This window comes from Gallinula chloropus (assembly GCF_964237585.1).
Source record: "Gallinula chloropus genome assembly, chromosome: 4".
Lineage (NCBI taxonomy): Eukaryota > Metazoa > Chordata > Aves > Gruiformes > Rallidae > Gallinula > Gallinula chloropus.
Genome location: NC_140088.1, coordinates 5360568 through 5373873, shown reverse-complemented (window position 1 = coordinate 5373873; position 13306 = coordinate 5360568). Strand labels below are relative to the sequence as shown.

The following is a 13306-nucleotide window of genomic DNA, read 5'->3' as shown; positions in this document are numbered from 1 at the left end:
GCTATAGAAGATCTTTAAATCTTACAGCAAGACTATGTTTTTTTTTGCTTTCCTCCCAGGATAAAGAAGTAGAGTGTGGAGGACCTGCACCCAGAGTGCTCAGCCTGGATGACTATTTTATCACTGAAGTGGAAAAAGAAGAGAGAGACCCAGATACAGGGAAAAAAGTGAAAAAGAAGGTACTTTTAATTCAGTTGCTTGTCTTGACAAAGAAATGAGACATTCTGGAAGAACACAGTGGCAGTCAGAATTTCTGTCTGTGCCTTTGGAAGAGTGCAGAGATCTGTGGGCTGTTTTTCAAAAAAAAGTCAATATAACTTAAGGGCAGAATGGGCAAATTCTTAAAAGTTGACCTGGAAGATGTTTTTCTCATACCAGTGTTACTTTGTGGTCATGACATTCAGCAGATGAACGTTAGCAATTTAATAGGTGTCCACTTTCTTAAATGCTTTTGTCCTTGATAAAGGTGATGGAGTACGAGTATGAAGCCGACATGGAAGAGACCTATCGTACCAGCATGTTTAAAACTTTCAAAAAGACCTTGGATGATGGCTTCTTCCCCTTCATTATCCTTGATGCTATCAATGATCGAGTGCGACATTTTGAACAGTTTTGGAGTGCTGCAAAAACCAAGGGGTTTGAGGTAATGGAGCTTAAACCACATTTAAACTCACTAGCACCCATAGGCTGGTATTTCAGAACTTCTGAATGCAAAGTCCCTCCTGTGTTCAGGAAAAATGCTGTGGTCTACAGTTAGAGATTTGCCTTTCTTAGAATGTACAACTGCAGAGTGTATCACCAGGTTGAACAAGAGGTCTAGAAATTCAGTTTACAGTATTTAATATTGTCCTTCTCCTTCTAGGTGTACTTAGCTGAAATGAGTGCAGATAACCAGACGTGTTCCAAGAGGAATATCCATGGACGCAAGCTAAAGGAAATCAGCAGGGTAACCATATACATCTGGAGTCATAGGATTAATCATGTTTCATTGTGCTTTCAGGCCTGCTGTTGTTGCAGAATGATTTTCCTCCTTTAGACTGCATAATGCTTATGCTTTTCCTCTAAGAAGAGCTGGTAGTTATTTCAGGGGATTGCCTGAAATTACTTAAGTACAGATACGTCTTGTTCATGATCACAAACACAGTTTTCTGTTCAATCTGGTACATTTTTCAGAGGTGCTTCACTTCTGTTTGTTTTTGTTAGATGTCTGATCACTGGGAGGCAGCACCACGTCACATGATGCGCCTGGACATTCGTTCTCTGTTGCAGGATGCTGCTATTGAAGAGGTGAGAATCTCTTTGCTTGTTAAAGTGAAAAGTTATGTAGATGTGACTACACTGAACATACAAAGTCAAGAAAGGAATGACCACAACTGGGAGGTTATACTCAGGACTGTAGAAAGCCAGAATTCTTTTCAGACAAGTGTATTCTGTTGTTCTTGCCAGTTACCCAGACAGCAGGGTAGGTGTTACTTTTTATCACCTGACTTAGACATCTTTGTGAAAGAGCAGAAGCCAGTATTTGTATATATTCCATCAGCATACTTACAGAATCCCAGAATCATAGAATATCCTGAGTTGGAAGGGACCCATAAGGATCATCAAGTCCAACCCCTGGCTTCACACAGGGCCAGCCAGGTCAGAGCCAGGTGACTGAGTGCATTGTCCAGATACTTCTTGAACTCAGTCAGGCTTGGTGCTGAGACCGCTTTCCTTGGGACCCTGTTCCAGTGCCCAGCCACCCTCTCAATGAAGAACCTCTTCCTAATATCCAACCTAAACCTCCCCTGTGGCAGCTTCTTACTGTTCCCTCAGGTTCTATCACTGGTCACTGAAGTGAGGAGTTCGGCGTCTGTCACTTTGCTCCCCCTCATCAGGGAGCCATAGACTAGTAGCCACAGACCTACTTTCCAAGATGAATCCTTTCTTTGAACTTCTATTTGAACTTGGGTTCTTCTACTTACTCTGCTATAAAGATAATACTTAGAAGTCAAGCAGTGCCTTGTAAGTCTTTGCTTGTGCTTTGGAACAGGTGGAGATGGAGGATTTTGATGCAAATATTGAAGACCAGAAGGAAGAAGTCAAGAAGGATACAGCAGAGGAGGAAGAAAGTGAACTGGTAGGAGACATATCAGCCATCTCTAACAAAATGTTTGTTAATGAATCTGAGGGAGAATCTCAGCCTTACAAAGGGCAACCCATTGCCATTCTTAGCAGTGCGATCTTAATACACACATTTCTAGTCATTTGTTCCTTAAACATTTCTAGGAGAACTTTAATGCTAAATCACATTATTCCTAACTGATTTTTTTTTAAGAATCCATGCATATATGCCACAAAGAAAATTATCAGTGGAGCGTGGCAACGTGCCTCTTGCCTATATAAATTGCAGTGTGCTATAGCGCTGTCTTCTAGAGTATCTAAGAACTGCACTAAGTGGAGGGAAGTGAAGAATGGGCAAAGATTGATTTGGCTTATTTCATGTGTGTAAACAGCTTTTCTTGCCTATCACAGTCCATGACAACAGTTATGAAGAAGAATGCTTTCTCTGCCCAGGTTTTGTTTGTCAGTAGGTATTTTCAAGATGAGGGGTTAGTTTTGGATAAATGAAAGTTAGAGAATTGTCCTGATGGGTGGTGGTTTTAGGTGTGTGTTTAAAAGGCTATGGAAGGCTTCCTAATGTAACTTCTTGGTGTGTGTTGGAGCTGCAGCTGGTCAGTGCTTGCTGAGTTGAATGTGTCAAACCCTGCTTCTCACAACCAAGCAGTTAAACTCCAGTAAACAGGAATTAACCAATGTCTGGGATGAACAGAGTCCTTTTTCTTGATGGAAATTTACTATTCCTCAGGAGTGGCAGCTTAGAAACAGTTGAAATAAAGAATAAAAATTAAATTTAGGAAGAGCATTTTTTAATAAACATCTGGTTTTTTACAACATGACTCATTTATTCTCTTTACTAAATTATTCTTTGGCACAGTGTATAAAGTGTGGTTAGAACATTTCAAAGACGCATCCGTGTTTACAAAGAATATGGCTGCTAGTCTCATTTCTTGGGAGTGAGCTGTACCTAGAGGAGAAAGTTGCCTTTAGTTGGAGACATCTGTGGTTAAGTGTGTGTGTGTGTATTTGTGGGTTCTGGGGAGTATCTTAATGTACAGTGCATGTAACAATAGCCTTTTCTTTGAGACAAAGTGAAAGCTTGGTGGATAAAAACTATGCAAATTATTAATAACTAATTTATATGTAAGAATGTTTTATACTCAGATTCACGAGATTAAAAATAGCAAAGAATTACTTGCTCTATGTAATCTCTGCTGTTCAGTCACATGGCTGATCTGAGAGATGTGTCAGACAAAGAACAACACGCTGCACTGTATTTGGTATCCATTGCTTTCTTGAGAGCAGTTGGTAAGGTTTCTTCAATTCATTTTGCTGCATTTAATCCTGTGGAAAAAGAGAGGTCTGAAGCTCTCACCATCTGGCAGATGTCCTTCAAGTATCCAACTGTCTTGTACCAAAGGATGAAGCCTGAATCTTTTCTTATCCTATCTGAGGACGGGGATACTGTACAGATTCAGCACACAATAGGCCATTTCACACCATCAAAGTCACTCTTTCGTTGCTATTACCAACTCCTGTAGGGTTGTTTCTAGCAGTCACTCAGTTCTTGCTTTTCTGTGCTTGATGGTATGAATTATCAATGCATTTAACATAGTGTTCTGACCAGTGTATCACATGTCACTCTGTTCAATACAGGCTTCCAGCTGTGATATGAACTTGCTGAGCAAATTTTAATGTGCAACTTTGGTTTAAAAGTATAAATATACATGAAGTTTATTTGTTCCAAGGAAGTATTGCAGCACAAACTTAGACTGTATTAACTAGAGACTTGATTAAAAGCCAAAAAATAATCTCAAGTCACTAATACATGGTCTTTGAAGGGTCTTAGAAGAGCAATGCTGAACATAATTCAACACAGAGTAGCTCTCTGTAACAGTACACTCTGATTTAGTAACCCTTAGCATTAACAAATACGTGTATATGTTTACCACAGCGGAGTCAACCTATAAATAGAACAGGAAAGAAGTTAGTGTAATAAAACTGGTCTATGGATTGTTTTCTTGTTGAAATCTCCTAGAGTAGACTAAATTATTAAAAATAATTCTTAATAGTGACATTCTCACTGGGGTTACGTTTCACTACGTTGAGCTTTTGTAGAGAAACGTGAAATAAGGTTTGTACCAGATCTGAACGGCTGAAATGAGTTATAAGGGGTTGTTTAGTAAGGACTTACTTGTCCAAGTGTATAAAAAGAAAAGATAAAAAGAAGATATCTAAAAGAAATACCTTTTTTGCCAAATTTAATATAATTATGCTTATTTACAAGGAGTAAACTGGCTAAAGATCACTACATGTTAAACATACGTTATTATTTGTAGGGGGAAAGTGTCTTAAAAGAATTGTTGAACTAAGAGACATTATTTTTAATATGAAACATTAATATGAAAAATAACACTTAAATCTTAGTGATTCAGCACATTACTCTCATTTAAACTAAAAGAAAAGGAGAACACATACTTTGTTTAGTTATGGAATAACCACTCTACAATAATTGAGTATGTCCCTTCAAAAGGATTATTAAACAAAACTTGTGTGTAGTAAATCTGGGAATATATTCTTAAAGAGTTTATGACTGTGGTAACTTTCTCATTTGTATTTGTAAAGCTTTGAATGCTCGTTGTGCCTGATAAGTTGTGTTGCAATAACTTTGTCTCCTGGGATAATACAACGTAGTAAGTGTGTGCACACAGCACCATTGCTGCCTGTTGGGCTCATTCCAGAGTCCTGCGTTCGCAGAAGGCAGCGCCCTTGTAATGATTTGCAAGGGCTGCTAAAGTCACTGAAAATGGCAAGTGGATGCACAAGTTCTGAAATACTGAGTAGTTTGTTTCCTCCTCCTGATAACAAGAATTGTGCCTTGCAAAGAGAAATACTTTAAACTCCCGTTATAATGCTGTTTCCAGTTCAAAAGTGATATGCATGTGTGTGTCTCTCTAATCCTCCGAGCTTCTCTCTGTGTATGATTTAGGGTTACATTCCGAAAAGCAAATGGGAGATGGACACTTCTGAGGCAAAGCTAGGTGGGTATTTATTTTTTTCCTGTTTCTTATAGTTGGTATCTGACATGTTTGCCAGATGTGATTTTTATTTGTTTTTACTATGCCTCCTTACCAAAGACAAATAAATGTATTGGTCTCATACACGTGTCTGAAAGTGCAAAAACATCTACACAGAAAAGGAATTTGTCTTCTGCCAGTGGCAGGGGAGTTCTGACTTTCTAACCACCTCTGTTTTATATGCTCATTAACTGTTCTTCCATCTGTTCAGAGAAAATGTCTTAATTTTAAGAAAACCAAGCCAGTATTTCTATTCTTTATTCATCTCGTATTATAAAAAGCAAAGAGTCAACTTAACATTGCACTGCATTCTTGTTCATGCCACATACCTTTTTCAAGCCTCAATATCGTCAGTAACTTCTTACTTTCCTGGAGACATGCCTGGTAGCTAACTGTGTTGGAGATGTTTCTCACTCTCCAGAATTGACATGTGTAAGGAAAAGTAGTGCCATGCTTTGAAGTGGGTTCTGAATGATTAGACCTTGGTGTCTCTGCTCAACAACATGAGTATTTCAATGTCAAAGTTTGTTGTGCTTTTCAGTTCCAGGAGAGTACTAGAACCCTCCTTAGTAGGGTGTGAGATGAGACTTTGCTGGGCACTGGTTTTGCTGCACTTTCTGTTGGGCTTAGTGCTCCTGTTGCATTAGACATAAGTGCTAATGCTGGGGTTCTGTCAAAGTGAACAAGCAACTTTCAAGCACCGTGGCTGTGGTGGAAGGTGTGCACATTGAAGGGGGTTTCTAGGCACTGCCATCAGTTGGATGGCTTTCTTTTAATGAGCAGGAATAGTTCTAAGTGAGGATTTCTGTCACTTCAGTCTGGTATATTCTGTCACATCTGTGAGAAGTAACGAATACCTGAATGTCTTTGAGGTTTGCTTCTGCATATGTGATACTGCCCTGTGTACCATTACATGCCAATAACCAAAATCATAATTGCACCCTAGAAATAGCATTAGAAGTTCTGGCTTACGTAAAGCAGCCTTTCATCTTTTGCTGTTAACTGCTTAGCTGCACCATTTCTCCTGCTGCTGTGCTCTCTTTCAAGTCATTTAAATATTTGTGGACTAATACTGAAGTTGTGGCACTTGCAGTACAACTGGAGGGGCCTTGTACTCAGTGATTCCGGCATATCAAACAGCCAGGCAGTTAGAATTCATTCAGGATCGCTCTGCATTTTTGTTAAGAGTTGATTGGTTTATTATTTCAAGCTTATAATTCTTCAGCATATCTTTTTCCCCCCTCAATTACGTACAGAATCATAGTGCTGGAAAACTGCTGTTGAAGAATGCTCGGCTCCTTTGCGTTGTGTTCCAAATGAGAGACTCCTTTACGTGCTGAGTAATAGGGACAGATGCATTGTGCTGCATATGGTGAACCTTAAGTCATCCTGTGCGTTTTACAGATCTCATGAGTCCAGAGTGTGTTCTTAAAAAGTTGAGGTTTACGTGTAGTTTCTAGCTATGTGGAGACTGGTGACTGCAGCAGAAATTTGCTTTCAGAATTGCCTCTGTCACAAAAACACTGCTAACACATAGAAGCACAGAACTGTGGTGTTTCTTTCTGTGTGACAATTCCACAACATAAAATGCAGGATTTCTATATGGTCTCCACTGAAATGTAAAATGGGGAGCAAGCAGCAGAGTCGATTTTATGCTAAAGTTACCTGCAAAGGCTGTTGCAATAATCAAAACTCCATTAACAAACTGGATGTTAGCATGCTGCAAGACACTGAATCAGATACTGAGAAGGTCTTTCCATTAAATCTGTATTCACCATTTTACTTCTGCATCTATCCATTAGATTATTTTTTTATAAACATAATAGAACCACAGATTAAAAGTAAATTCTGCCAGAACATAACCTTAAAAAAAGCCAGGCATTCCAATGTGATGAATGATGTTTCTTTGAGAAATTACTCTGCAAGGGCAAACAACTTCTAGCTCAAGGTACGCATCATAAACACTGGCGGTCTGTGAGTAGGAATGACTATATTTAATTTACAATAAGACTTTGTTGTAGATAACCAATTAAAATTATTTCCTGAAAGGCGTGTTAAGCTGTGGTATGTGTTTGTTACTCCAAAATTGGATTCTTCCCTTGGAGCTGCCTCCCCGTTAGGTTTATTGCATTAGTCCCAGAGGGCACACGTTTGCAGAAGCGGTGTAAGTGCAGAATCCAAACCCAACACTGCAAGTTTGGGTTGGCTTTTTTGTTTGCTTTCTGAGTAGATGCTACAGGGAAGCACAATGAGGTCTTCCTGATTGTAATAAGCCTCAGAAAAGGTCTGAAGAGTTGGAGTTCTTTAGGTGCAATGCCGACTTGTGACAATCGCCATGCTGTATGTCCCAGAGCTCTTGCTTTAGTTCAGATTTACTTTGGCAGGGGTGATGCATTCCACTGAGTATGTGTGTGGTATATCATTTCCTTATGTGTTTTGAGTGCACAGCCACATTTTTATTCCAAAGTCTAGTCACTGGTCTGTCTCAGTGCATAATGCACGCAGGTTCTTCTGTTTCAATTTACAGAAATGGACATTTTTAAAGTTTCACTATATTTGAAGTGTTTTACTCTGTTTCAAAGCATGACTTAGCAGCGAGTCCTACAAACTTTGAAGAAAGGAGAAATGAGTTCTGCCATAGCTAAAGTTTTGGTACTACTGTAAAATTTGCTTTAGAATGCAAGTAACATTGTACATAAAGCTTTAACTTTTGTATAAGAGGCCCAAAATTTAGCTGATTTAGGTTTTGAAGGGGCCAATTAAGACAGTTACTTTTGGATACTTTCTTTCCAAAATTCTAAAGGTGAGTTTTTAAGTTCTGTGGGTTTTCAGAAATGCTGCTGCTTCGTTGTTTGTAATGTCAAATGGTAAAATCCATGTTTGATAGCTTAACACTAAATAATCATCTGCCATAAATATTCACGAGCACCATTGTTACAAAATGACACCTTGTCTCATTTCCAGAAAAGAATGCTCTGAAATAAAAACTTGTGGTAGGCTTTTGACATGTCTATAAGTGGGTCTACTGTGCTTTGAACCACGATAGTACGGATGGAAGCAGATCCCTCTGGAAAGGCAATCCGACTTCAAACATGGAAGGACATAACATATGGTTTTAAAATAAGTTCTGTGTAGCAGTAATAAAAAGGGACTAAGGGGAACCTCGTACTCTGAACACCTCCTGAACTCCTCTGTTGATGTTTGAGAGTTACACGCATTCCTTGGCGATGTTTTCAATCGATGCAGCAGGGAGTGGGAGACTGACCTCTTCCCTGTTGGTGAGGACATGGGCTTGCATGGTAGCATGTTGCCCTCCCACAGGAATATGTCTGTGTACAGAGGGCTCCTGAATTTTCAGTTCTTCCTGTTCCTAAATGCTCCTCAATGCATTTGTCGCTCTCCTCTTCAACGTGATTTTTTTCCTTGGAAACCCTTGTGCCACTAATGATCTACACGGATTGATCTGAGGGTTACACTGAGGAACAGTGCAAGTACGTTACGTGCTGGAGTAACAGAGGAATATTGAATAAATCCATTTTGTCTGGTAGAGAGAATGCTGTCTTTCTGTGGAGACTGAGCTTTGAATGTGGCAGATTTAACTTAGAGCAAAAAAACTTAATGGAATTACGTGAGAAGATATCATGTAACAGATATGAATATTCTGCAGAGTTTTCCTAAATGTTGGCTTATTTTTAAAAGCAGCATGGGATTAAAATGGTTTCTTAAGAGAAATTCTGTATCCATTCCAGGGAAATGGGGCAAAGCTGGAGTATTAAAAAAATCTTAGAGTTGTTTGAGGGAGAAATTACTTCATTAGTTTATGGCATTTAAATTATACTCGCATGTCTACCACACCATTGCCTCACATTATCTCCGTTGTTGCTCTTTTTTCTCTCCCATATTGTTTAAAAAAAACCAAAACTCTCATCTCTGAACTCAGCTTCTTTAACGACACACCTCTGAACATCCTCTTCTGCTCTCCAGAATGTGTGCTGCCTTGTATTTGGTTCATTTCAGAGGCCTTTTTGTGGGTGAATTTAATTTACATCAGTGACTTCTGAAACAATATTACTGACATCGCTGGAAATGGTTTACAGAATGCAACTGCCAAGCTTAGTATTCCTTCTGCACACACTTAATAGTTGGCCTATAAAATGGTAGCATGCCTAAACAGAAGAACTAGGATTCCCTTTGACTTGTTAAGCCATTTTTCATTGACATGCTTTGTTGTTCATAATCTTGCAATGAATGCTTCATCTTTTTTTTTTTTCTTCAAAAGCAGTTTGCCACATAATTTTAAGCTGGTGGTTTTTCACTGAAAATAAATGTCCAAAGAGGAACAAAATTTTAGAGCCTAGGAGTGGAATTGTTTCTCTTCATGCCTTATGGGTTCAATAAGAACAAGAAGAAAAATACGACTGTTGGACAAATGTACTGCTCAGATATTCCTGACTGATCTCTTACACCATGAAAGAAAAGATTCTCAGATAATTTTCTTTTTCCCAGTTTTCTTTTTTGTGTGTGTGGTTTCCATGTGGGAATTAAAAACAGGGCTGGGAGGGATCAGGATTTCCAAGGAGCTTTTTTTGTTGTTTAGCAGAAACATATCTCAAAAACTTGTCTCTGATGCATTTAATTCTATGATCATCATTTGTTCCCTCCTACTGCATGTATGCCATGTTTGACCCAGTATTAAACACCAAATTTGGGGAAAATGCTGCAGCTTTAGTATTGTGTTCAAATACGGAGCAGGTGGATCTGTGCTTCCTAGCTGTTGGTGGCAGTATTTTACCTGTAAGGACAGACTCCATATGGTCTGAACATCCAGAAGAGCAAACTTTTCTCCCTCATACAGATAACAAGACTGAGTGTTAATTGCCACACGGTTAACATGAAAGATCAATAAAACTTGAAAATGGTGCTGAGTCTTCTCTAGTTATTTCAACTTTTCATCATTCCACTTGTCAAGACGCGCTGGATGTACGAGTTCTGCTGCTCATTCTTTTGAAAACTTTTCCACTCTCGTCTTTGTTTGTGTGAATAATAGAAAACAAAACACACCAAAAAAAAAAATCTCCTTTTAACTCCCAGGCTCTGTGTTTCTTCTCAGACAAGCTGGATGGTTTGCGGACTGGCACTAAAAGGAAACGTGACTGGGAAGCCATTGCCAGCCGAATGGAAGATTATCTGCAGCTTCCAGATGACTATGACACACGTGCTTCTGAACCTGGAAAGAAAAGGGTAATAAATTTTCAAATGATTTACCATCTGTACGTGACCAATTAACGGTCTCTGTGAAAAAGGAGTTTGTACCAGGTCATTCAGTGTCCATGATTATGGCAATTTCACTGACTCACTCTTCATTTTGCTGTTCCATTAGATTCTGTAAGAGAATATTTTTGAGAGTAGGATCTTCCAGAGGCAAACAGATTCATTATAACAAGGAGTTACAGATAACAAAGCTTTAACTATGCAACCCATAGAGTCCTTTTCTTATGCTGTGTGTTTTGTGATGAGCGTGATACACAGTGTGGATTCCAAGACAAAATTACTATTTCTATTAAGTGGTTGGGGTTTGGGGTTTTTTTTGTTGTAACATCTTGTAATAAATAGGCAGAGAAACAGTACACTGTTCTTATGTTCGAAATGATTCATCTCAGGAAAGTACCAGCTTTGTTGGTTTTATATCAGTAAAGTCTGGCAAGTGTTACCTCCTGCATATACCTTGCCTAAAGCTTGGGAGATGGTGTAGAAGTTGGTTTTTATACATAGTTCTGAACAGGAAATGCTGCATCTTCAAATGTGGAAAAACTGGGGAGAAAAAAAGTCATAGAGGAAGGTGAGAGAGAGATAATAGGAAGAGGTAGTATTTTTTTTCCCCTTTTGTTTTCTCCAATACAGAAAGCTCAGTTAACTGTCAGTGTTTGGGCTCTGTTCTGTTCTGTAATGCCACATAGAAAACATGGGTGGGACTGTTCAGCATGCCTGGGAGAAACGGAGATGCTCAGGCATTGGCAGAAGATCTGATGGTAGAAGAACACAGGCATTGCTTGTCACCAAGAATGTCTGGGATAATCCAGGTAGAATGTGGAATAGGAAGGTGCTGGCACAAAGATGATAAGGTGATGTCACTGGAGAAGTGAGCTTCTTCACTTCCTGGGCTTTTTCCTTGTTGTGCAATGGTGTGTTCTAGCTGAGTTTCTGGACTTCATCACTTTCCTCCCTGTTGCACCCCCCCTACCCTCATTGGTGTCTGGATTTGTGGGTGATGGATTGACTGTGTATGACTGAACATGATGAAACCAAGTGATCTGCATGACCATGAAGGAAACGGCTGCAGCTGTAAAGATGGGAGATAATAGATACATGAAGTTTTTTTAGTGTAAAGTGGAAGGATTTAAATAGAAACCTATCACAGAAGATAGAGAAAACTGTCCCTCATTGACTCATTTATTGCTGAGTTGCACTTTAACACTGTCTTTCTGTAGTTTCATAGTTGTCTTCTAGATGGCTTCCATTGTGCAGTTGAAAGACAGATTGTACAGAAAATGAAGACACTAAATTAAATCTTTGGTGATTCTTTCTGCACAAAGCATTGCTTTGAACAGAGAAATAATTGTAGTAATTACACATCCCCTCTCAGGATCACAGCAGTGAAATGGAAAAGGCTAATCATCTGTACCTTCTACTCCATGGAACACCTGGGATGTTCAATTAAAAATAATATAACTGGGGTAGTTTTCATCTTTACCCACTGGCAAACAACATAATGCTTGCTGTTCAGATGAAAATGAGTACAAATTAGAATTCTTACACTCTCATTTGCAGTGGAGAGCCTAGGCTTGTCTCAGGATTTCTGAAGTGACTGTCCTACTGATGCCATGTTCTCCATAGGTGCGGTGGGCAGATCTAGAAGAAAAAAAAGATGCAGACAGGAAAAGGGCCATTGGTTTTGTTGTGGGACAAACAGATTGGGAGAAGATAACAGATGAAAGTGGTCATCTTGCTGAGAGAGCCCTCAACCGTACCAAGTATATATAAAAAAAGTGGTTAAATGGAACTTTGTGCCTTTAAGGTAAGTGCTCAGACTTCCTGCATGTGCTTTGTGCTTTTTCCTAGGGGCTGGTTTTGTTGGGGTTTTTTTAAGAGTTGAGGATGCATTTCATGTTAGAGTTCTCCCAGAGAAGATTATTTGCAGCCTTGTATAATAGGTGCTGGCTGTACCCATGCCAGTGTGCCTGCACCCTCCTGTACATCACCTAAAGATAAAAGGAGAAGGATTGTCAGCTATCAGTCTTCAAACTGTATTGACAGGAAGCTTGTTTCCATTAAGAGACTCATTTAGCTGTGTGCCTTGCCCTGTCTAGTTCAGCTTCTGCTTACTGTATCTTAACGCTGACCGCGTTACTTGCTGTTTTACTTGGTGTAACAAACTTTTCCTTTCTTTACAGGCCATTTGCTCTGAGAAGTGAACCAAGGTGTCATGAGCATCTTGCATGGGTCATGTCACTTCCACCATCACAGTTTTTTCTTTGTTATGTTAGTTTCAGCAATTTTCTTGAGATTTTGGCAGATAACCAGTGCCCTCAAAAAAAAAAACAAAAAAAACCCAAGCAAACAAAAAAACCCCCAAAACCCAACGAATCCTGTTGCTCCTAAGTGAGAGAGACAGTTTACTTTTTAATATTTTTGGAAGGGAGGGAGGGGGAGGGCCAGTAGTTTTAGCTGCTGTTTGTGGGATAAAGTGGAAGGATTAGACAGATGTTACCTCCACTGTACCATTACAGAATGTTTATCACCTTTGCTTTGTGGCCGTTCTCGTTTTATACTGTATGTACCTTGTAGCTTATTGTATTAGGAAGCAGAACAATAAATTTCACTATAAACTCAGTGTTCTTGGTGGACCATATAGGGTGGCTTTTGTTTGACATTTTAAATGTGGTCTGTGTTCATGTGGTGACAGTGCTCAGAACTGTCCTTACCTGGAAGAGTTGCTGTGCTCATATTCTGGAATGTGTCCTGTCTTCTAGATTTGTCACTTGCTCCTCTGCTCATAGGCAGGTCCATTAAGGCCCCAGGTTTTACTTGCCTTCAGTTCTCATTCTTCCTGGAGAGCAGAAATGCTCGGG

At 39.4% G+C, this 13306-nt stretch overlaps 1 protein-coding gene across 1 annotated transcript in view; it reads left to right on the top strand.

Annotated features, from left to right (window-relative positions):
• YLPM1 (YLP motif containing 1) overlaps positions 1-13059 on the top strand; it is a gene marked incomplete at its 5' end in the record, with an annotated part of 36119 nt that extends 23060 nt beyond the window's left edge. Inside the window, 9 exons of the mRNA XM_084264127.1 lie at positions 60-179; positions 467-643; positions 863-946; positions 1204-1287; positions 2033-2119; positions 5090-5141; positions 10288-10418; positions 12072-12252; positions 12629-13059. Coding sequence (XP_084120253.1) covers positions 60-179; positions 467-643; positions 863-946; positions 1204-1287; positions 2033-2119; positions 5090-5141; positions 10288-10418; positions 12072-12218 — 882 coding nt within the window. The 3' untranslated portion in view covers positions 12219-12252; positions 12629-13059. The remainder of the gene's footprint in view (positions 1-59; positions 180-466; positions 644-862; positions 947-1203; positions 1288-2032; positions 2120-5089; positions 5142-10287; positions 10419-12071; positions 12253-12628) is intronic.
• Positions 13060-13306: the final 247 nt, after the last annotated feature.